This window comes from Dendrobates tinctorius, unplaced genomic scaffold, assembly GCF_039654945.1.
Source record: "Dendrobates tinctorius isolate UK_male_01 unplaced genomic scaffold, ASM3965494v1 ptg000162l, whole genome shotgun sequence".
Taxonomy (NCBI): domain Eukaryota; kingdom Metazoa; phylum Chordata; class Amphibia; order Anura; family Dendrobatidae; genus Dendrobates; species Dendrobates tinctorius.
This window is the reverse complement of record NW_027361829.1, coordinates 44,514,356-44,540,416: the sequence shown is the minus strand read 5'-3', so window position 1 is coordinate 44,540,416 and position 26,061 is coordinate 44,514,356. Positions and strand designations below refer to the sequence as shown.

Sequence of the window (26,061 nt, the reverse complement as noted above, 5' to 3'; positions counted from 1 at the left end):
CCGGAGCCATTTCTGGGGCATCCACGTAAAGGACTGTTTCCATGTTCCAGCGCACCCAAGCCAAGCAAGACTGAATCCATCGGCACTGTGGGGCAGCAGTGTTACTCGTTTCTTCGTAGCAGAGCCAGAGACTTTGTTCATTCGAGACGCCGCCGGGAGATTTTCCAGCCTTCCCCTTGCCAGAATTGCAACCGATAAGTATCCCTTTTATTTTGTATATTCTTTCGCTGATTGCCTTTACCTCCCTACGTGGAGTATTACCTGTTATTGATTGTTCAGTAAATCCTTGTTAACCTCTTCTGTCTCTGGTTACTCACTGCATCCCACGAACTGTGTGTCCCTTACAATAGAAGAACTCACCAGACAATAGAAACGGAGGAAAAGCCACATACAGTTTATTAAGAATTGAGATAAATATGTACACATGTCACTGGCTGAAATTTCTTGTATATATTAAATAAATAAAAAATCCATGAAGATAAACTTTGAACCTTGTACTCTTCACACTAAACACAACTATTACATCTTCTGTGCACTATCCTGTCCTGCAGTGGAAAAAATACATTAGGAAACTATTCCACATTTTTCCTAACCAAATAAAGATAAAAATGCATGGGATTTATAAATGGAAAAAGAGCTTGTCTGGATTAGGTGACCCTTGGAAACATTCCAGGGTCACCTAATCCAGACAAGCTCTTTTTCCATTTATAAATCCCATGCATTTTTATCTTTATTTGGTTAGGAAAAATGTGGAATAGTTTCCTGATGTATTTTTTTTTTCCTGATGTAAAATATCATGTGATATTTTCAAGCAACCAATATTGCTGAATATTGAAGTGACTGTCTAACAATCCGTCATAATGCTACGGTAAATGGGTTGTATGAGATAATAAAAAGGTCTGTCTATAAACAGCGCCACTTAATCAATGGCATTTGTTGTGTTAAGTGTTAAAGGGAAGCTTTCATCAGAAAATTACACTGTTTAAATCAGGTTTATATTGTATGTCTATTTCCAAAAAAAATGTAATTTTTCATATTATGATCTTTATTTTTTCCACTGCAGGACAGGATAGTGCACAGAAGATGTAATAGTTGTGTTTAAGAAAAAAACAACAAAATTAGTAATCCTGCAGGAGTACAATGGCAGGTATCTCTTCAACTGATAACATAGGATCCACCAATCACAATAGGTCATGTCTTCGGTGACCCTGCTCCACCTCCATTCACAATGACCTTTGTACAGGTTCATTAGACACTTCCATATAAAAGATTGGGATGAGATCTGACCATTGTGGTTATGTACAGACAGTATGTTATTTCCTGAAACAAAAGGAAGTTCAACTCTAAAAAAAAAGTCCCAATAGTCAGTGTGAAAATTACAAGATTAATATTTTTTTTTAACTTTTAATACAGATTTTGATATGTAAAAAAATGTCAAAAATGTTTAAAGAATACATTTAACACAAAAACCTGTATTAATCAAAAGGTCATTTTCTGATAGCTTCCCTTTAACTTCCTGCATTGTGATACTGTTCTCGAGTGTTAGATGATAAAGGCTACATCTGTATATCCATTCGCAGTGCTTAGTATTGAAATGACATGAATATCACATATAACAGGAAAGTAGCGCTGTTTCCACGGAATACAAACCTTTTTTCTATTCACACACAACCCCGTAAGGGCCGAGTTTACACATGGCAGAATATTTGTTGGCAAACACATGGCGCAATTTGTGTTGTGAAATCTGCAGCACAAACGTGTACCACCTTAAGAGCATGCTCGAGATTTAAAACTTGACAGCTTGCCCTTAAAGGGGTTTTCAGGATTTTGAACATTGATGGTTGATCATTAGGATAAGCCATAGATATTATTTTTGTGGGAGTCTGACCAATCAGGTGTTTGCAGCAGTCTCTTCACTGTCTACAACATGGTGTCTCGCTGTGGTCCAGGGTATTGCAGAATTGTCCCATTGAAGTAAATGGAGAAACAGTCCAATACTAGGCATCATTTCTACATTGTAGAGGATTTTCAATTCTGCACAGAAAACCAACAATTAGAGTTGAGCGACTTTGGTCGGATCGGGTTTCGTGAAACCCGAATTAAACAAAATAAGTTTCAGATGAAACTCGTCCGACTAGAGCAAAAAAAGTCGGAGTTTCGTCCGACTTTTATTTCCCATTGTCTTGCATTGGGGTCGGGTTTCGGACGAAACTCCGACTTTGTTTTGCTCTAGTCGGACGAGTTTCATCTGAAACTTATTTTGTTTCATTCGGGTTTCACGAAACCCGATCCGACCAAAGTCGCTCAACTCTACCAACAATTCTTGTGCTAAAAATGAAACTTAAATCATTTAAAGTTCTTGATTGATATGTGATGAGTTTTAGAAAAAGTCACAGTGATCTTCACTATCATTTTTACAGTTAGTTGATATTTTATCAAATTAGTATTTAAACAAATGGAAAGATATGGTCATGAAATTAAAGCTAATTGTATAACACTATAAAACGCTCAAATACTGTGGATAATGCCGACTGTGGCTAACATATGTGAACAGAATTCTTACTGATGGTGTCAGATATTGCCACCCGTGGACCACACAACTGTACTGACCTGTGCGTGACGCCTCCACTGCTGTATATCGATTATCAGGATCTCTTGCTAATAAATGCATTGAGTAAACATATAGGACAGTCTAAGAGGGATTTCATACTATAACATTTTTTGCTATGTTGTAACAGTGTGCTCTAAACACATTGGCCCATTTCAGAGAACAAGCCTACAATTTAAAATATACACACCAGACATCTTGGAATATTTTAGCCATCTATGACTTGAAGTCATAACTTTCCAAAGGGAAGATTTTCTCTGTGACACAGTGGCTGCACTCGCTAAGGTCAAGCTGGACATTTGACTACTGCTAAAGTAATCCAACTAGATATCTACTTAACTAGCGAGAGAGATAGCAAAGAAAAAAAATTGCAATGCTTCAAAGCGGTGTTCAGAACATCAGTAGCCTTCATTAGTGCCTCCTGTATCTCTGATCAGAATGAGAAGCAGCATCTACAACAATGTCTGTTCATTCTAGAGCTCCAGAACATAAAGCTGAGGGCACCACACCCTGGTGGTGGATTATAGTCCTTGTGTTATTTAAAGCATTAGAAATATGGACATGTTGTTCCAAGAGCTTTCATGGCATGGCCTCTTATTATGTGAAAACTAAGTCAACTTGAATAATATACCCAGTAGTACAATGGCCTCATATTTTAGTGAAGTTTGGGAATGTCTTAAGTGAAATTCGGAGACAAAATAGTGAAATATATTGCATTTCAGTCCACATTTCCAGTAATTCCAGTTTCAATATGAGTTCCAGGCCATTATTCTCAGTTGCAGTCATAAACAAAATCATAGTTGCTAGGTTCCTTTGGAATAGGAGGTGGTACATCAGGAATCTGAATATTTTCCAGGTCTAAGAGGCGAAGCTTTATTTCCATGCTAAGCAACGTGTCCATATCGTTCCGTGTTTGGTCACTGATCATGTCTTTTCCAAGTAATGCATTAAGTCCATCTGTCCAAATACAATACTGTGAAGAAATAAAAATTTAATGGATAAGTAATGGCAATAGGGAATGTTCAATTATCCATTCATCAATAGTTTCCAACCAGTGGGTCTCCAGCTGTCCTGACTGCCTATAGGAGGGAGTTGGGGCCACCAACAGAGGTCATTGCTCCAATGGACGCAATATTTTGCTTTTACCAGAACTATGGACAGCTAAAGAGGTACATAGTACACAAATTATGTAAACTAAATTTAAACTATATGAGAACATAACTCAAATTAAGTAGAACAATATGTCTGAACTCTATGTTGTCAGTTTTTACTAAAAGAAAAATGTCAGAACTTCTTAGTTACTAATATATGGATAATTTCATGTCTAGGTGAAAATTCTCGAAAAACAATGCCACATAGTATATTTCTCGACTTCAGAGCTCTAAGGCAGGCATATCATAGTATTCTGTTAACACCATCTGGCCTCAGCTTTGACCTCTAGTAAATTGGGTTCTAATCTCTTGAGCCGGTGTAAACGTAATGTAGCATTTTACTCAATAATTGACAATATCAGTACTGCAAAAGCAATATTTTAACCATTGAAATCAGCACTTCTTTTCACCTGATCATAACATATCAGCTCTAAGCTATGGCCTACAATCTTAATATTGGATGATTTCCATTTGAAAACCTAACCATGGCACTGATTATCTGCACCACAGATAAGAAAGGCAGAATTTAAGAGCTGTGTACCCCAGGGAGATGCATTATGGAAGAGCCATGAACGAGGGGTCATACACTGAAGCAGTGTTGTCACAAGGGACTGTGATAAAACATTTTACTGACAGTGTAGTGAATAAATTATATAACCTCCTGTCAAAGAAGCAGAAATAGAATTCTCTAATGTAGTAGCCATTGACAGTACAGAAATTCGAAACCTCCAAAATGAACAATATTTCTTGTCTATTTATACAAAATCAATTTGCATAGGCAATTCAGTGGCTGAAATCTAACTAAATACATAGCATGTTTACAAGTTATTATCAGCTTATGTATTTGACATCCACTTACCTCATGTTTATCAGGGGCAATGAAATTTAATTGGCAGTTGGAATCATACATGATTGAAAAAGCCAACTCAAGCACCTCCTAAAGGAAGAACAGTGCAAAAATTAATATGTGAAAAGAAACAAAAACGTAGACACTTGAATCATATCTGATGCTACTAGGATTCATACAGTATATTATTTCCTACAAATCCCATATCATTTATCAGCAAAGCACCATACTTTCCAGAGATAGTGCCACTTTTCAATGTTCTCCGGTCTCTTTTAACCCCTTCCCAACATGCGCCATACATATACTGCTCTGAGGGAGCTGCATTCCCGCAAAGAGTAGTATAGCTACGGCGGAACGATCGCGCGGCCTCACGCTGAGTGCTGCGGCGATCGGATGCAGGTGTCAGCTGTATGTGACAGCTGACACCCCTGCAGCAATGCCCATGATCGGTGCTAGCATGCCGATCATGGGCATTTAACTCCTCTGATGCCGCTGTCAGTAGTGACAGCGATATAGAGAAGCATCGCGCACAAAGGGGGCTCCCTGCGCGCTTCCATCGGGACATTGCGATGCGATCACGAAAGCCTGATGGTCTCCATGGAGACCCCTGGAACCAAGATGGCCAATGAGTTCTTCTGGGTCCTGCAGGGAGGTGGCTTGTAAGCGCCCGCTAAGAGCAGGTGCTGGCATGCCTCATTCCCTGCCTATAATATCGCTAATCTGATACAAAGCAGTGGAACGTGTCAGATGAGCAATCTGACATTATATAGTGATGTCCCATACTGGAACAATGTAAAAAAAGTAAAAAAAAAATATTAGACTGTGCAAAAATATTTTGTAAGAAATTCCTAAATAAAAAAATATATTTTTCCAATAAATACATTTATGTAAATAAAAAAAAAATCTATAAAAGGTACACATATTTGGTATCGCCGCTTCCATGAAGACCCACTCTATAAAACTATCCCACTAGTTAACCACTTCAGTGAACACTAAAAAAACGAGGTAAAAAACAATGCTTTATCATCATACCGAAAAACAAATAGTCCAATAAAACGCAATCAAAAAGAAAGATGTAAATAAAAATGGTACAGCTGAAAATGTCATCGTCCCGCAAAAAACAAGCTGCCATGCAGATCCAGCAGCAAAAAAAATAAAGTTATAGCTCTCAGAATAAATCAATGCAAAAATAATATTTTTTTCTATAAAAAGTTTTTATTGTGTAAAAGCGTCAAAACATGAAAAAAAAGATATAATGAGGTATCGTTGCAATCATACTTACCTGAAGACTAAAGCGGTCTTTTCTACCACACACGGAATGGTATAAAAAAACAAAACAAAAAGCAATTTCTGAATTGCTGGTTTTTGATCATTCTGTCCCCCGAAAATTAGAATAGAAAGCGAGCAAAAAAGTCATTTGCCCGAAGATGGTACCAATAAAAACGTCAGCTCGTCCTGCAAAAAACAAACCCTCACATGACTCTGTCGGACGAAATATGTAAAAATTATAGCTCTCAAAATATGGTGATGCTTTTTGCAATAAAAAGCGTGTTTTAGTGTGTGACAGCTGCCAAACATAAAAACCAGATATAAATCTGGTATCACTGTAAAAGCACCGACCCAAAGAATAAAGTCGCCTAGTCACTTATACAGCACGAGGAATGGGGTAAAAAATAAATAAAACAAATTCTTAACATGCTGTTGATTTTTTCATTTGGCCTCCCAAAGATTGCAGTAAGGCTTGGTGCACATTTATCCTGTGCTCTGGGCTGAGCACTTATACTGGGGTTTCTGTGTAAATCTCTGAAATACGTGATTCAGACAGAACCCCTGGCGGAAGATTCCCTATAAAGAGGCAGATGGAGGCACTGTGGATGCCATAGGACCTGTGATCCGGCGGTGTCCGTCTTTTTAGGAATGCATAAAAGTGCCATCGGACACAGTTTGGGCGCTTCTGCAAAGGACACCGCTGAACAAAGCTCAGACGGCATCCAGAGTAAGGCTGGAGTCACACTGCCGAATTTCTCCTGCGATAACCGCATCGCATAGCACGGACTGGCCGGCACCTCTCCTGACCTGAGAATGACAGCATGATGGATTACTATGCAGCTGTCAAGCTCAGTTCAAGAGAGCAGACAGCCAGTGCGAGTTTTATGATCCGATTCTCGGACGAAATATTCGCCAGTGTGACTCTGCCCTAACTCTGCTGCTTCATTATAGTGAATGGATCCATTGGGGGTTTCATCTGTTATGTCAATCAGAGATTTAGATGGAAACACCAAAGTGCTCAGCGTAGAGCGACAGATAAATCGGATCCCTAACGTTATGTAAAATGTTCCCAATAAAAGCTTCAACTTCATCCACAAAAAAGAAAGTCCCCACTCAGGTCCGTCATTTGTTAACGGAAATATAGGGGGCTTCCAACCTTACTGGTAGCACAAAGGCTCTGGAAAAGCTAAATGGCTTCACGCTCCCCAAAAGAAATTCAGCAAATTCTCCCCTCCCAAAGCCAAATGCCCCCTCCCTTCTGAGCCCCAGTGTGCCTGAACAACATTTAGCGCCCACATGTTTGGCATTTCTGTAGTGACGACAGTCCGCCTAATTTACAGGTGCTTGTCTCCAGAAGCATGAGCTGGGCATAACGTAGTGATCACTACACCATACTGGTCACTGTAACGGCAGTTTGAAATTTTCACTCCGCAACTCTGCTGCTTGTTTCTGGAAAACACCTATGGAGATAAATTCTCAAAGGGTTATAATTTCTAAAATGTGGTCACTTGAGGAGGTTTCCACTGTTTAGGCACATCCGGGGCTCTCCAAACATTACATGGCATCCGTTAATTAGTACATTTTATATTCAAAAAGTCAAATGGCGCCTCTTCCCTTCCAAGCCCTGCCGTGCACCTGCAGTAGTATTCCCCCACATATGGGGTAGCTGCGCACTCAGGAGAAATTGCACAACAAATTGTATGGAGCAATTTCACCTGATACCCTTATGAAAATGCAAAATACGGAATTAAAAAATTTTTTTTGGGAAAAATTAGATTTTTTTTTTATTTCCATGGCTCTACGTTGTAAACTACTGTGAAGCACCTGTGGGTTCAAGGTGCTCAATACACTTCTAGATAAGTTCCCTAAGGGGTCTAAGTTTGCAAAATGGTGTCACTTATGGGGGGTTTCCGCTGTTTAGGCACATCAGGGGCTCTCCAAACATGACATGGCATCTGCTAATTATTCCAGCATATTTTACATTCAAAAAGTTAAATAGCGCTCCTTCCCTTCCAAGCCCTGCTGTGTGCCCAGAACAGTAGTATTCCTCCACATATTGGGTATCTGCACACTCAGGAGAAATTGATCATCAAATTGTATGGAGCAATTTCTCTTGTTACCCTATGAAAATACAAAACTAGGCGATAAATCTTTTCTATCTGGGAAAAATCAGATTTTTTTTTCACGGCTTAACGTTATAAATTTCTGTGAAGCACCTGGGGGTTCAAGTTGATAAGTTCCCCAAGGGGTCTAGTTTCCAAAATAGTGTCACTTGTGGGAGGTTTCCACTGTTTAGGCACATCAGGGGCTCTCCAAATGCTACATGGCATCTGTTAATTATTACAGTAAATTTTACTGGGGTCCAATTTCTCCTGTTACCCTTGGGAAAATGAAAAAAATTGGGGACTAAAAGATCATGTTTGTGGAAAAAATATGATTTTTTTCTTTTCACGCCAGGGCGTTATAAACTTCTGTGAAGCACTTGGGGGTTCAAAGTGCTCACCACACATCTACATAAGTTCCTTGGGGGTCCTAGTTTCCAAAATGGGGTCACTTGTGGTGGGTTTCCACAGTTTAGGTACATCAAGGGCTCTCCAAAGGCAACATGACACCCGCAGACCATTCCATCAAAGTCTGCATTCCAGAACGTCACTACTTCCCTTCCGAGCCCTGCCGAGTGCTCAAACAGTAGTATTCCCCCACATATGGGGTATCGGTATGCTCAGGAGAAATTGCACAACAAAACGTATAATCTATTTTCTCCTGTTACACTTGTGAAAGTAAAAAAAATTAGGTCTAAAGAAACATTTTTGTGAAAGAAAAGTAAATGTTTGTTTTTTTCTGAAGGGCTAATAAACTTCTTGAATGTGGTTTTGAGTACCTTGAGGGGTGCAATTTTTAGAATGGTGTCATTTTTGTGTATTTTCTGTCATATAGGCCCCTCAAAGTCACTTCAAATGTGAGGTGGCGCCTAAAGTTGGTTTTGCAAATTTTATTGTAAAAATGAGAAATCACTGGTCAACTTTTAACAATTATAACTTCCTAACAAAAAAATTGTTTCCAAAATTGCGCTGCGGTAATGTAGACATGTGGGAAATGTTATCTATTAACTATTTTGTGTGATATGACTGATTTAAGGGCATAAAATAAAAGTTTGAAAATTGTAAAATTTTCAAAATTTTCGACAAATTTCCATTTTTTTAAACAAATAAATGCAAGTCATATCAAAGAAATTTTACGACTCTCATGAAGTAAAATATGTCACAAGAAAACAGTCTCAGAATCAGCAGGATCCGTTGAAGCATTCTAGAGTTATGACATAATAAAGTGAAAGTGGTCAGAATTGTAAAAATTGGCCAGGTCAGGAAGGTGAAAACAAGCTTTGGGGTGAAGGGGTTAAACCTTGTAAAAGAGATTTAACGTGTAACTGTTGTTTCAGATGAACATGCAGCAGAAGGGTCTGCTTCTGGCTTCTCCCTCCTCTCCATCGAATGTTATGAGCAGCAATGGTCATCTCCTATCTCAGTAATGGGAAAATCTGTATTCACTCAAGACAGTTTTTACTTATGAATTTAGAATTTTGAGAATGAATGATCAGTCCAGGAGCAGACAGAAGAAGATCTGACTCATAAGATATATTACAAATTCTCTTATTTTTATGTGCACTATTAATTATAAAGGACAATTAAAACATAAAAACGCACATACATTCCACAAAAGAAGAATTTGATGAGCACAGTTCTCAAACCGTTCACCTCACTCTGGAAAATCTTATGGGCTTCATTAACTGAACCCTGATGTATCTCATATTTATTGCGAGCAGAAATAATACTGCTAGTGAAATGTTGTACAGGAATAAAGAAATTGTGATGGATGCCGTGAATATCAGATTGAATGGAGAATAAGATTTTGTGGATCTGTAGACTCGTGTGTTTGACTGAAGGTGACTAGACTTTAGATATCTGTTGACCAGACAGCTATTTCTCCACATTCACGCACACACAAAAATGCTTGGCCATAGTCTGTGTGTTTTCAAACTGTCAAGGAAGAAGTGGAGGGCCCTATACACCACAGATCGTAGGACAGTCCCACTGAAATCAGCAGGTTTGGCCAACTTTTCTCAAATGTGTATGGGGATCCTAAACCCCTAACTGTACACTGGCCTATTAAGTCTTGAAGTCCAAAATGGTGGTTCCTCTGTGTCTACTAGCACGCCGATAGAGATCCATTTTAACCAAAGCCAGACAGTCTACATCTATAACACATATGCTAGTACAAATGATACTTGATTCTTAACAAGGTAAACCAATTTCATTCTTATCTAGATGTGTTAGTTTTGCAACCATATAGCAAGTGATTGGTTATACATGAAAAGGCACTTTTTCCATTAGCCATTAATCCTAATACTTCAGAGGCTCACTATATAACTATCTGACTATGAAAGCTTCAAGGCAACTATACAGGTCATCTTTTAATTATAGACTTACTTAACACTGTGACATAAATTGTGCCACTGGAAAGACACAGGGAGCTATAATTAATAACTATAGGTAGGCATGAGAATATATGAATATAAGATCCATATGGTTTTGAGACATCTCACCTTATTTTGCTTGAGGGCTCCTTTCTCCTTCATGTGAGGACAGTCCTTACCAGTCAATATTGCTTTAATGTCTGCTACAGGCACTGCAGGTAAAAAAGAAAAACAGGATACCACTATAAAAAAAACATATAAAGATTCATGGGTAGTTTGTTGGGCACTGTCACTTATGGAATGTACACAAATATCAGTTGTGTCAGCTTTATGCCTGTGCTCGGCAAAACTGAAAGAAAGGTTGAGCACTTTGCGCACCAGTCTGGAATCCTCAACCGGTCAGAAAAACGATACAGTCAGTATTTTTAATACAGCCTCTGCTAGTCATTTTTCTGTACCAAGCCAGAGGAAAGGTTGTATATATGTCAAATTATATTTATTTATTTGCATTTAAAATTCAGATGGGAAACTAATTTACCGTAATTCAACAGCAGGAAATGGTTTCAACTCCAGAATTGTGAATGCAGCTCTGAACTATACATGCTGTAAGTTATTAGTGCTAGCCAGTAATTTATTGCAAAATATTCAGTATTCTTATATGCACATACTTTAGGAGGAACAGATGTTAGGAAGTTTAAAAATTTGGAAAAGTAAAGACAGTCCCTGAAAGAGTGGTCTAGCGGGCATGCAGTGAGGGAAAATGTCTAATGACAAGACTCCTGGGGTAGATGACCTTACAATAGCAATATTTTGAAAAAGTATTATTGCCACAATATTTGGAAATGAATAATAATACCTTTTTTATTTGGGACACTCCCAAACTCACTTTATGAAGCTGTAATTGTTTTTCTGCCCAAAGGGAAGGTAAAGAGTTACCCGATTTGTACAAGCCGATATCATTGTTGACATCACATGTTAAAATAGTGGACAAACTTCTCCCTTCCGTCTGACCACAGTGATACAATCAGTAATTCATCCTCACCAAGCAGGGTTTACATCCTCTAAATCAACTGCTACAGTCATATGCAAAAGTTTGGGCACCCCTATTAATGTTAACCTTTTTTCTTTATAACAATTTTGGTTTTTGCAACAGCTATTTCAGTTTCATATATCTAATAACTGATGGACTCAGTTATATTTCTGGATTCAAATGAGGTTTATTGTACTAACAGAAAATGTGCAAGCTGCATTTAAACAAAATTTGACAGCTGCAAAAGTATGAGCACATCAACATAAAAGTGACATTAATATTTCGTAGATCCTCCTTTTGCAAAAATAACAGCCTCTAGTGGCTTCCTGTAGCTATTAATGAGTTCCTGGATCCTGGATGAAGGTATTTGTGACTATTCCTGTTTACAAAACAATTCCAGTTCAGTTAAGTTTGATGGTTGCCGAGCATGGACAGCCTGCTTCAAATCATCCCACAGATGTTCAATGATATTTAGGTCTGGGGACTGGGATGGCCATTCCAGAACATTGCAATTGTTCCTCTGCATGAATGCCTGAGTAGATTTGGAGCGGTGTTTTGGATCATTGTCTTGCTGAAATATCCATCCCCTGTGTAACTTCAACTTCGTCACTGATTCTTGCACATTATTGTCAAGAATCTGCTGATACTGAGTTGAATCCATGCGACCTTCAACTTTAACGAGATTCCCGGTGCCGGCATTGGCCATACAGCCCCAAAGCATGATGGAACCTCCACCAAATTTTACTGTGGGTAGCAAGTGTTTTTCTTGGAATGCTGTGTTTTTTAGCCTCCATGCATAACGCCTTTTTGTATGACCAAACAACTCAATCTTTGTTTCATCAGTCCACAGGACCTTCTTCCAAAATGTAACTGGCTTGTCCAAATGTGGTTTTGCATACCTCAGGCGACTCTGTTTGTGCCGTGCTTGCAGAAACAGCTTCTTTCGCATCACTCTCCCATACAGCTTCTCCTTGTGCAAAGTGCGCTGTATTGTTGACCGATGCACAGTGACACCATCTGCAGCAAGATGATGCTGCAGGTCTTTGGAGGTGGTCTGTGGATTGTCCTTGACTGTTCTCACCATTCTTCTCTGCCTTTCTGAAATTTTTCTTGGCCTGCCACTTCTGGGTTTAACAAGAACTGTACCTGTGTTCTTTCATTTCCTTACTATGTTCCTCACAGTGGAAACTGACAGGTTAAATCTCTGAGACAACTTTTTGTATCCTTCCCCTGAAAAGCTATGTTGAATAATCTTTGCTTTCAAATCATTTGAGAGTTGTTTTGAGGAGCCCATGATGCCACTCTTCATAGGAGAATCAAATAGGAGAACTACTTGCAAGTGGCCACCTTAAATACCTTTTCTCATGATTTGATACACCTGGCTATGAAGTTCAAAGCTCAATGAGATTACAAAACCAATTTAGTGCTTCAGGAAGTCAGTAAAAAGTAGTTAGGAGTGTTCAAATCAAGAAAATGATAAGGGTGCCCATACTTTTGCACCGGTCAAATTTTGTTTAAATGCAGATTGCACATTTTCTGTTAGTTATATTTCTGGATTCAAATGAGGTTTATTGTGCTGAGTCCATCAGTTATTAGATATATGAAACTGAAATAGCTGTTGCAAAAACCAAAATTGTTATAAAGAAAAAAGGTTAACATTAATAGGGGTGCCCAAACTTTAACATATGACTGTATAAACATAAATCTGCAAGAGGCACACTTGGACCCTAAGGAAAATGCTATTGTATCCTTAGACGCCGCTAATGGTTTCTTCATACACTAAGAAAATGGGGTTTGGCCCTAACTTCATTAAATGGGTTATGCTACTATATAGAGCTGTGTTTTATCAAGACCACTGTGTTTTATCAAGACCAAAATCAGAGCAGCCGTCTACCTGGAAATTTTAGAGCATTTCATGCTTCCCTCTGCCGAGAAGCTTATTGAAGATGGAAATGTCATTCTCCAGCAGGACTTGGCACCTGTCCACACTGCCAAAAGTACCAATACCTGGTTTAAAAACAACAGTATCACTCTACTTGATTGGTCAGCAAACTCGCCTGACCTTAACCCCATAGAAAATCTATGGGGTATTGTCAAGAAGAAGCTGAGAGACACTAGACCCAACAATGCAGACGAGCTGAAGGCTGCTATCAAAGCAACCTGGGCTTCCATAACACCTCAGCAGTTCCACAGGCTGATCACCTCCATGTCGTGCCACATTGATGCAATAATTAATGTAAAAGGAGCCCCGACCAAGTATTGAGTGCATTTACTGAAAATATATTTCACTAGGTCAACATTTCGGATTTTAAAATCTTTTTTTCAAGCTGGTGTTTACTGAGATAATGGCTTTTGGGTTTTCATTGGTTGGAAGCCATAATCATCAACATTAACAGAAATAAACAATTGAAATACATCACTCTGTTTGTAATGACTATCTAATATATGATTTTGACTTTTTGTATTGAAGAACTGAAATAAATCAACTTTTTGATGATATTCTAATTTTGTGAGATGCACCTGTATACCAGGATGGGGCACCGGATAAGGGACATATAACAGAATGGGCAATATACACTCACTGGCCACTTTATTAGGTACACCATGCTAGTAACGGGTTGGACCCCCTTTTGCCTTCAGAACTGCCTCAATTCTTCGTGGCAGAGATTCAACAAGGTGCTGGAAGCATTCCTCAGAGATTTTGGACCATATTGACATGATGGCATCACACAGTTGGCGCAGATTTGTCGGCTGCACATCCCTGATGCGAATCTCCCGTTCCACCACATCCCAAAGATGCTCTATTGGATTGAGATCTGGTGACTGAGGAGGCCATTTGAGTACAGTGAACTCATTGTCATGTTCAAGAAACCAATCTGAGATGATTCGAGCTTTATGACATGGCGCATTATCCTGCTGAAAGTAGCCATCAGATGTTGGGTACATTGTGGTCATAAAGGGATGGACATGGTCAGCAACAATACTCAGGTAGGCTGTGGCATTGCAACGATGCTCAATTGGTACCAAGGGGCCCAAAGAGTGCCAAGAAAAAATTCCCCACACCATGACACCACCACCACCAGCCTGAACCGTTGATACAAGGCAGGATGGATCCATGCTTTCATGTTGTTTACGCCAAATTCTGACCCTACCATCCGAATGTCGCAGCAGAAATCGAGACTCATCAGACCAGGCAACGTTTTTCCAATCTTCTACTGTCCAATTTCGATGAGCTTGTGCAAATTGTAGCCTCAGTTTCCTGTTCTTAGCTGAGAGGAGTGGTACCCGGTGTGGTCTTCTGCTGCTGTAGCCCATCTGCCTCAAAGTTCGACGCACTGTGCGTTCAGAGATGCTCTTCTGCCTACCTTGGTTGTAACGGGTGGCAATTTGAGTCACTGTTGCCTTTCTATCAGCTCGAACCAGTCTGCCCATTCTCCTCTGACCTCTGGCATCAACAAGGCATTTCCGGCCACAGAACTGCCGCTCACTGGATTTTTTTTCTTTTTCGGACCATTCTCTGTAAACCCTAGAGATGGTTGTGCGTGAAAATCCCAGTAGATCAGCAGTTTCTGAAATACTCAGACCAGCCCTTCTGGCACCAACAATCATGCCACGTTCAAAGGCACTCAAATCACCTTTCTTCCCCATACTGATGCTCGGTTTGAACTGCAGGAGATTGTCTTGACCATGTCTACATGCCTAAATGCACTGAGTTGCCGCCATGTGATTGGCTGATTAGAAATTAAGTCTTAACACACAGTTGGACAGGTGTACCTAATAAAGTGGCCAGTGAGTGTATATACCAGAATGGGGTCAGGATAAGGCACATATATACCAGGATGGAGAGTGCATAATTTATTATTCAGGATGGCAGGGGGCCCAGTCTAGATCTTGCATCGGGGTCCATCATACTCTAGTTACGCCACTGAGGTCAGACTATACAACATTGCAAAAAAGCTATAGTGTGCGAAATGAATAGGGAAAATGTGAATTTGGGTGGAAAATATTTTGGTATGGGGGCCCCATTTGAAAGTTTGCACTGGGGCCAATATCTTTGTAGCTACACCACTGATTCCAATAGTTTCAAAATTCAAATATCTTAGAATTTTCACCAAATACTATATCCCTTTGAATCTTTGTCCACTGATAACTAGAGCAAGACAAAGTGAGCGCTTTGGAGAAATTACCATTATTGGCTCTGGGTTGGACAAACCTTGTTAAAATCAACATTTTTTCTGTACTACATAATTCACCTACTTGTATTCCTAAATACCGGTTTAGAAAGATGCACAATATTTTCATGGATTTGGTCTGGAGGAGAAAAATACGTAGGATAAAGATGAAAAAGTTGCAGCTGCTTAAAAACCTGGGGGGGATTAACACTACTGCACAGCTGGGGATACTAACCTCTCAGTCCCAGCAATTTAGAAGGTGGGCTTTAAATTGGATTGAAGGAGCAGGGGTCCTACTATTAACATTTCTGGGTGGGGGTGGAAATTCATAGATATTCTCGAGACAGGTAAGTTTAAGTGAACTCTAAGGGTTTTTCTGATGCTAATCATTATTCATAAAATTTGTTGGTTCTGTAAGAAGTGGTTCGGAATTGGGGAATACTCTAAATATTCTTCTATTAGCAAGGTTTTGGAAAACGGAAAAGGAAGTGATTGAAGTACAGCTGAAATCAGAAGTTTACATGCACTATATAAAAAGACACATATGCATGGTTTTCTCAATATCTGACATGAAATCAGAATAAACCTTTTCTGTTTTAGGTCAATTAGGATTACCATAATTAGTAATATTTTCAAAATGCCAGAATAATGAAAAAGAGAATGTTTTAAGGCATTCTTATTACTTACTGCAAAGTCAAAAGTTTACATACGAACGTAGATGTTCGTATTTTAACCTGTCACCAGTTCATATGCACACCTGATTTTTTGCACAATATAAGTACTAAATGGATATCAATTAAAATGTAAAATAAAATCCTCATGGTGTTTTAATGGGCTAATTTTTATCAGCATTGTGTGCACGTTTTTCTTTTGTGGTGCTCATTTACAATGCTAACTTTTATTCACGAATGCACATAATGAATGTCAAGATTACCTCCTACTAATTAATTATTTTCCTAAATAATTAATTGGGTGGAGAATATAAATAACCTCCTGTTTACATGAAGGAATAAAAGATGATGATATTCAGGGTGACAAAGTACAGAATAGAAATATGCATTAGTACATTAAGTATGCATTTGCAGTGCCATCAAAAAGTATTCACACCCCCTGAGGTTTTCCATATCTTTTCATGTTACACTCACAAATGTAAATGTAGTTTATTTGGATTTTATGTGATTATATCAACATATAGTAGCAAGTATTTGTGTAGTGTAAAGGAAATTACACATGATTTTCTAATTATTTAAAAAAATATGAATCTGAAAATTGTGACATGCAAGTGTATTCAGCCCCCCCCCCTCCGAATCAACAATTTGTAGAACCACCTTTCACTGCCATTACTGCTGAAAGTTTTTGGAGGTATGCCTCTACCAGCTTTGCACAGCTAGAGGCTGAAATTTTATGCCCATCCTTCTTTGCAAAATAGCTCTAGCTCAGTGAGATCAGATGGAGAGCATCTGTGAAAAGCAATTTTCAAGTCTTCCCACAAATTCTCAGGGGGATTTAGGGACTGTACTTTGACTGGGATATTCACACACATGAATACGCTTTTATCTAAACATTTCCACTATAGCTCTGGCAGTATGCTTAGAGTTGTTGTCCTGCTGGAAGGTGAACCTACATCCCAGTCTCAAGTCTTTTGCAGCCTCTAACAGGTTTTCCTGGATGGTGTTTTCAGGGTGATGTGCAGTGTTAGTTTTCCACCACACACAGTGTTTTGCATTTAGCCCAAAAAGTTCTACTTTGGTGCCATTTGACCAGAGCAACTTCTTCCACATGGTAGCTGTGTCCCCTACATGGCTTTTTGCAAACTGAAAATGAGACTTCTTATTTCTTGCTTTCAAAATAACTTTCTTCTTGCCACATCCATAAAGGCCAAATTTGTGGAGTCTACAACTAATAGTTGTACTGAGGGCAGATTCTGCCCTCTGAGTTGTGGCTCTCTTGAGCTCCTTGAGAGTGACCATGGACCTCTTGGCGGCTTCTCTAATTAGTGCTCTCCTTCCTTGAGATGTCAGTTTAGGTGGACAGCAATCTCTTGATAGGTTTACAATTGTGCCATACTCCTTCCATTTATGAATGATTGATTGAATAGTGCCCTGTCAGATGTTCAATGATTGGGCTATTTTTATATGACCTAACCATGCTTTACTCTCTTCCACAACTTTATTCTTGACCTGCCTGGTGTGTTCCTTGGTTTCAGGATGCTGTTTGATCTTTTGTTCTCAAACATCTGAGGCCTTCACATAACAGCTGTAGTTACACTAGGAGTAAATTACACACTAATTACTACTAATTATGTCACTTCTGGAGACAATTAATCCCGCAGGATTTTATTTAGGGCTATTCGACTACAGGGGGCTGAATACAAATGTATGTCTCAATTTTCAGATTTATAGTTTTAATATAATTAGAAAACTATGTATCATTTCATTTACAATTCACATATACTTGCTACTTTATGTTGGTATATCACATAAAATATATTGAAGTTTGTGGGTGTAACGTTAAAATATGTGGAACGTTATGAATAATTTTTCAAGGCGCTGTAGATGTGGGACTTAAATCTTTCAAACATTTGTGTCAATTCTTTTAGATATGCCATGCCTATCAAAGAAGGAAATACCCCATTAAAGACCTCTAAAGGGGGTTTTACACATAGCGATATCGCTAACAATATCGCTAAAGCATCACCGATTTGGTGACGCAGCAGCGATATCGCTATGTGTGATACTTACCTCCGACCGGCTCCCCTGCTGTCCATCGCTGATCGCGCGAGATCGCGCAGCTCCATTTCTCGTCGGGCGCTTCCTGCTGGCGCCGACGAGCAACGCGTGGATGCGGACGGGAGGACGTCAGGATTGACACGTCAGAAAGGTAAGTAACGTCCGCTAGATCGCTGCTATGTCGCCGTGAGATCTGCCTGTGTGGTAGCTCACTAGCGACCATTTAGCGATGCACCATCAATCCTGACCGGGTCGTATCGTTGTCGGGATCGCTGGTGCATCGCTAAATGTAAAGGGGCCTTTAAATTCAGCCCTTACAAATTAATTAAAAATGGCTATTACTGAAGGTGTTATCTTCAGTCTTCTTCATTGTTTACCTGACGCAGCTATGTATTGTAGTAAAGCCTGTGCCTTGCATGATAACTCAGTACAGCTTTATTTAATTCATGTGAATGGGACTAAGCTGCATTACCAGGTGCAGCCGAGGCGAAAAGGATTGATCCATGCCTAGTAAATGATGTAGGTGAGGTGACACTCATCCGAACACTGCAGTTGATCCAAGAGTACTGAGAGGTGGGACACTGCTGAATATAGATAGATAACCCCAAGTATAGGTTATCAATTTTTTGTCCCAGATAACCCCCTTTATTATGTTAAACCTGGTTGGAGGATACTTTAATATCAAAATTATTACTCCCATTTTGACCTTTTGTCACATACAATAGTTGCAGTATTCGTTTCATAATTGGTCCATCCTCTTGAATAGAGAAACTGAACTAAAACAGCCATATTTTCTGTAGCTCCTAAGTTTTAAACTTTGTAGTTGGCACATATTCTTTCACAATTCATTTACACTATCATGTGGGCAAATATTACCTTCTGCAGTGTATTAAACCCTGATAAAATGAAAATGTTGATGCCACTGGAGGCTGCTGGTTTTAGCGGTTCTTTGTCTTATGTGTGATACATAATTCATTTGGGTTACAATAACATGTAAAAAGACTTGCTGTACTGTATAATCTATTTTTATTATTCAGCATGTAATCTTTCTCCAGTTAAAACATGTCGGGGCTTATGAGGATAAAAATAAAAGATTTCCAATGGATTTCCAGCCTAATGTAATTACTGCTGGGAACTTGGCATCTGCTGTAACCATAAATGCAGGTCCTTGTGCATGCAAAATTATTCTGGCTGCTTGTGCTGATTGAAACTATAGTGCATTGGATCTTAAATCTCTAAAATAAATAATGGAAGAATATAGAATATTACATTATATCCCCCTACGGCCATACAAATCAGTGTCATTGTTCTCTAGGATTAATTTTGTGAAAGGGGATTATCGGCAATTAGTTAACAATAATCAGTAATAAGGCTTTATAGATCTCCTGCCATCTGTACGGTTACATAAGTTATTCTTCATTTATGTCTTACTCCTACAAAATGTATGAAGTAACACTGCCACAGGGGTGACAATTGTCACTCTAGGAAATTATTTCACATTTAACATGCATTTAGTCTGACTGACCCATTGTTGTTAAATGCATGTAAGCCAGATGTTTAATAGCCTGTTTCAACAGGATGACCACATTTTCATGTGTATTGAATGATTAACACATTTTTCTCACAAGCACATTGTGCTGCCGAGAACAATGATTTTTAAGCAAGCATAAAAATCACTTCACCCAATGGATGAGCGTCTTGCTTATTCCTCGAGTGATTGGCAACCTTCTCATACAGACCTTTTATCGGGAACAAGCATTCCTAGTAATGTTCTGTCCTAAAATCGGCTACCGTAAAAACAACCGAAGTCCTAATATACACAAACTTTCAGTAAGGAAAGATTTGTCCTGTTTTATTGGACAGTGGTATTTTCCTGGCCATTAGCACAAAGAATATGCTACAGTTACTGTATCTATTATTTAGTATGACTTTCTTAGTGTTATCGTAATGCTAAAAGCAATGACATCTGGAAAAGCTTTATTGTGTGATAAGAAGAGGGGAACCTCATCAGCCACACTAATCCAAAATAATCAGCATATAAGGAGGTGTTTATTTTCTTAAAAACACAGATTAGTGGTGGAAAAATATCCATCCAGCATACCTTGTAAACTAATTTTTTGCTTTACATTATTTGGTGTGGATTATTTTCTCCTAGGACGGATTTGTGTCTATCCCAAGCAGGATTAAAATTATTTACCAATTTCGATATAGCTAAAAATTTTGTTTTTTTATCAAATAGATTTTTATTCAGAAAAGCATATTAGGATACATATTTTCCAAAAGCAATCATTTTTCATATTAACAACCCGGTATAATAACATCCCCCCCAAACCCTATTAGACTGCTTGTATTGTCCATATAATCTTCATCTGCAGAGAAAAATAAAGGTTAGTAATATCCTTCCACCATTCGTAGCATTACAGGTAGCACCCCACATATTCAATGTGCCTCGAGGCCCCCCCCCCAACATATATCCGAAATCCTAACGAAACTCTAGCCATGGCGTCCATAGCTTTTCATATAACACCAATTTCTCTCCTTTTTTGTAAACCCCCTTTTCTAGCATAATGGTATTTTTCACATATTTGAGATATTCTCCTCTCGACGGCGGCTCCTCTTGTATCCAATTTCTCGCAATCACTTTCCGTTTCCGAGCCAGAGTAGTCTGGCTATCGCTGTCTTCATAGTATTATCCACTCTTATCTCTTCCACATCACCCAACAAGCATACCACTGGGTCATTTGGAATCACACATTTGTACGCTCCCTCTACCCGACACAAGACCACCGTCCAGAAAGAAAACAACCTCGGGCATGTCCACATCATATGGAGTATACCTGCAGTATGGAGGACATCCAGGGACTTGTACATTCTGTGTATTATATAAAGCTGAGAATCTATACGGTTCACTCAGCGACAATTTTGTGATCCACCTCAGAGCGGATTCCCATATCTAATCCTCCAAGGGGCCCAATGCACCCTCCCACTTGGCCCTGGCGCCAATTAGGAATTTCAGTAGGAAAGTAGGTAACAGATCTCCATACAAAGAGGATATAACCCCACATGTAGACCCTTTCCCACATACATACTCCAACACAATATCCCCCTGAATTTCAAGATGGCTACTCTTATTCTGAGCTATGAATGAGTGCTTCATCCATGCATACTGGAACCCACCTGAAGCTCTGAGCCCAAATTCCGATTGTAGCTGAGAAAAGGATTTCAGCCCCTGTGGGTCCACAATCTGGAAAACAAATTGGATCCCTCTAGCCTGCCATTCCCCCAGTCCTCCCATGGATCTGAATTCTGGTAGGTTATTATTATCCCAAATTGGCGAGAACCGGGTCAGGCCAGTAACCCCCCCAAATTTGTTTAACCCTTCTCCAGCGTTTATATATCAGAGATAATGTGGGGAATTGTTTCCCCAAACACCCCCAGTGAGCCATCCTCCAAACATTGTACCACTGGACACACATTTGTCAGTTTTTCCAAAATGTGTTGTATCCCGCCAGAAGTCGCCTCAAGCGCCCACCCCCTCAAGTGCTGGCACTGGGCTGCAAGGAAGTATATTTAAGGATAAGGCAAGGCCAGACCCCCCATTTTTAGGGCACTGAAGGGTTTCCAATCTAATACGAGAGTGTTGCTTCCCCCACACCAATCCCCTGAACAAGATGTTTATTTGTCTAAATTTCCCCTGAGATATCCAGACAGGTGCATTATGCAGGAGATACAATATTTTGGGCATCAGAATCATTTTAATGAAATTAACCCGGCCCACTACCGACAAGTGCAGCTTAATCCACGCTCCTATTTTCGCCTTGAGAGCAGCTAACATGGGGGTCAGGTTTTTATGTAAATAATCTGTGATTGGCAGCGATACCGATATTCCTAAATACTTAAATTGATCTACTACTTTAAGCCTGCCCTCCTCTACTGTTCTCCTTAAACCCTCCATTGTGCCATCTATTGCAAACAAATTGGATTTACCTCAGTTGATCACCAATCCTGACAACCTCCCAAATCCTTCAATAAGTTTTATGGCATTACCCAGAGATGTTTTGGGGTCACTTAGAAAAAGCAAGACATCGTCCGCGTATAGCGCAATGTTTTCCTTTAACAGGCCGTATCTGAACCCGGAAACCTCCCTTGATTGTCGAATTTTGGCGGCCAATGGTTCCACTGCCAGCGCAAACAAAAGAGGGGAGAGCGGACACCCCTGCCTCTTCCCTCTGTGGAGTTCTACAGTGTGATAGCATTCCATTCACTTTTATCCTAGCCAGTGGGTGCGTATATAATAACCGAACCCAAGATATGAATTGTGGGACAAATCCCAAATGAAGCAGGATCTGCCATAGATAGCTCCATTCCACACTGTCAAATGCCTTATGGGCATCCAGCGATGCAACCACCCTCTGGCCAGAGTTATCGGCTTGCAACTGCATATTCATGAAAAGCCTTCTCAGGTTGACAGCCATAGACCTGTCAGGCATGAATCCGGACTGGTATGGGTGTATTAATTTAGAAATAACACCCGACAGCCTAATCGCCAACACCTTGGCCAGGAGCTTTACATGCGTTGTGAGCAGTGAAATCGGTCTATATGATTCTGGCATCTGAAGATCCTTATCTTCTTTTGGGATGACAACTATTATAGCTTCTCTCATAGACAAAGGCAAGATATAGCTAAAACTTTAGCAGAATACTTGTTCCAAGTTTTATTTTTTGTAGGTGACTTCTTAAAGGTGTTGTTATGGGTACAAACATATCACTGCTTTCTTTCAAAAATAGCAGCAAGTCTGTCTACATTGTATAACTGCCATTGTGGCTCAGTCCCATTCACATTAATCCCTTCCAAACATGTGGTGTAGTAGTATATTACATGTTTGATGCCAGTGTATGACATTTTGTTGTAACACTGTTATAACTGCTGTTTAAATCCTTTAAATGCCACAGCCAATCACTGATAGTGACTTCTGGTGCGCATCGACCCCCCACGATATAGTTGATAGCTTGTCATGACAGTACAGGTGCCTTATTTGTTCTCCTGTGAAGCTTAAAGGGTTAGTCTGGTACCTAAAAATAAATCTTTACAACTTAATTATTTCTTTAATTAACCTAATTGTAAAATTCCCTACACTTCTTCCTATCTATGTAACCCTTGAATGTTTGTTTTTTCACTTCACTTCATGGAGCTGCACCGCAGTTACTTAGTACAGTTTCTTGCATCGCCTCTCTCTAAACATGTCCTGGATCCATGAACATGGTGATAGAAGTTGTGGGACAGTTGAGCGTAGTGCTGACACTCTATGTCCAATGCTGCCTCTAACTGTGAAAGTAGACATCATCAGGAGGTGGAGTATAAAGCAGTAAGTGATACCAGTGTCACTCCACAACTTCAATCACTGCCCTCAAATGAATGGTCATCAGGGGGCGGTGATATAAGCAGTGACTGACACCAATGCTGTACTCTGAGTTGATAGTGATTAATCTGAAGGCAGTGCTAGAAGAATTGGGGTGGAGTCCCCCTGATGACATCATGTTCCAGGAGGGGCCATAGACACTGCAGGTAGGTGAGCGCAGCTCCAGCCTCCTGTGAAATCCTGTTTGAAATTTCTCTCAATCGAAATATCACAGGAAGTGAAGTAAAAAAACACGTTAAGCGGAGAAATGAAGGGCATTTTATAGTAAAGCAAATTACAAAATTGGTTAGGGCATACAGATAGACATTTGAAAAGGACATTTTACGTAACGGACCAACCCTTTAAGGCTGGGCTTCATAGGAGAACGTCATTTTGTATATATACCGCAATACTGTGGTATTTTAGTAAAAGTCCAGTCTAAAAATATTAAATGAACTAACCTAAATGAAAAATGCCATAATGAGAAGAAACCTGAAATGAAAGAATTTATCAATAAAAAGTCAGCTTGCCATGTGAAACACAATCTCTCACATAGCTCTATCTCAGAAAATAGTGACAAAATTTTTTTTTTTGCAAAATTGTCAATTTTTTTTTCACCTCTTAAGCAGAAAAAAGCAATATATATTTGACATCTCTGCAATTGTGCTGTTCTGGAGAATGAGCACCCTAAAACTAAACCTCCAAAACAATGGAAGAATGGTTAAGCAGATGGTTGGTCATTTCGCATTGTTACAAATTTTATCATTTTATCATTTTACTGTATGGAAAATGAATGGTTTCATTCAAAATTACAACTCATACTGCAAAGAAACAAGCCCTCATATAAGGCTTCTGGAAATAAGGTGGGGAAAAACTGGACACAAAAAAAACAAAAATAACAAAAAAATACCCACTTGGGACAGGGTTAATGGAGCTCAGCTGCAATACTGGAAGAAAAGTAGAAAACATTTTCATTCTCATGGATCATACCTATGAGAATTTTGAGGTAAACAATGTAACTTTCTTTAACCCCTTCTCAACATTCGCTGTACTAGTACTGCTCTGCGGGAGATGCGTTCCCGCAAATCAGCATTACTAGTACGGTGCACCGATCGCGCAGCCTCACGCTGAGCCGCGACGATTGGGTGCGAGTGTCAACTGTATGTGACAGTAGGCATAGAGGAGCATCGCGCAGGGAGGGGGCTCCTTGTGCGCTTCCATCAGGACATCGTGTTGTCCTCCTTATGGTCTCCATGGAAACTCCCGGGCCCAAGATAGCCTCGGGATCTTTCCTGCCTGTCTTTCCTGAGGGTCAGATCAGCGATCTGATGTAATATAGTAATGTCACATACTGGGACAATGTAAAAAAGTAAAAAAAACAAAATATTACAAAGTGTAAAAATATTTTTATAAAAATCTCTAAAATCCCTAAATTTGGTGTCGCCGCGTCTGTAACGACCCGCTCTATGAAACTGTCCCACTAGTTAACCCCTTCAGTGAACACTGTAAAAAAAAAGAGACAAAAAACAATGCTTTATCATCATACCGCTGAACAAAAAGCGCAATAAAACGTGATTAAAAAGGCGGATGTAAATAAACATGGTACCACTGAAAATATCATCTTGTCCCGCAAAAAACAAGCCACCATACAGCTCCATCAGCAGAAAAATAAAAAAGTTATAGCTCTCAGCATACAGCAATGCAAAAATAATGATTTTTTTTCTATAAAATAGTTTTTATTGTTTAAAAGCGCCAAAACATAAAAAAGATACTGGTGCATCTCACAAAATTAGAATATCAACAAAAAGTTAATTTGAGTTCTTCAATACAATTAGTGAAACTCATATATTATATAGAGTCATTACAAACAGAGTGATCTATTTCAAGTGTTTATTTCTGTTCATGTTGATGATTATTATGGCCTACAGCCAATGAAAAACCAAGTCATTATCTCAGTATATTAGAATACTTTATAACACCAGCTTGAAAAAAATGACTTTAAAATCCAAAATGTTGGCCTACTGAAATATATATTCAGTAAATGCACTCAATACTTGGTCGGGGCTCCTTTGGCATCAATGCAACATGGCATGGAGGCATGGCTGTGGGTTCAAGGTGATCACTATACATCTAGATAAGTTCCCTAAGGGGTCTAGTTTCGAAAATGGGGTCACTTGTTGGAAGCTTCCACTGTTTAGGCACATCAGGGGCTCTTCAAACATGACATGATGTCCGCTAATTATGCCAGCAAAATTTACATTCAAAAAGTGAAATGGCGCTCCTCTTCCGAGCCCTGCCGTGTGCCCAAACAGTAGATTTCCCCAATATATGGGGTATTGGCTTGATCAGGAGAAATTGCACAACAAAAAGTATGGTCAATTT

General features: G+C 39.4%; 1 protein-coding gene across 7 annotated transcripts in view; it reads right to left on the bottom strand.

Moving 5' to 3' along the window:
• Positions 1-371: 371 nt before the first annotated feature.
• ELMO1 (engulfment and cell motility 1) overlaps positions 372-26,061 on the bottom strand; it is a 569,414-nt gene continuing 543,724 nt past the window's right edge. For 6 of the 7 annotated variants that reach the window (XM_073549985.1, XM_073549983.1, XM_073549982.1 and 3 more), the window contains 3 exons: positions 10,479-10,561; positions 4,619-4,696; positions 372-3,581 (listed from right to left, as the gene is read on the bottom strand). In XM_073549985.1, the coding sequence (XP_073406086.1) occupies positions 3,381-3,581; positions 4,619-4,696; positions 10,479-10,561 (362 nt within the window). In that variant the 3' untranslated portion in view covers positions 372-3,380. The remainder of the gene's footprint in view (positions 3,582-4,618; positions 4,697-10,478; positions 10,562-26,061) is intronic. The other variant, XM_073549986.1, reaches the window with a different exon arrangement.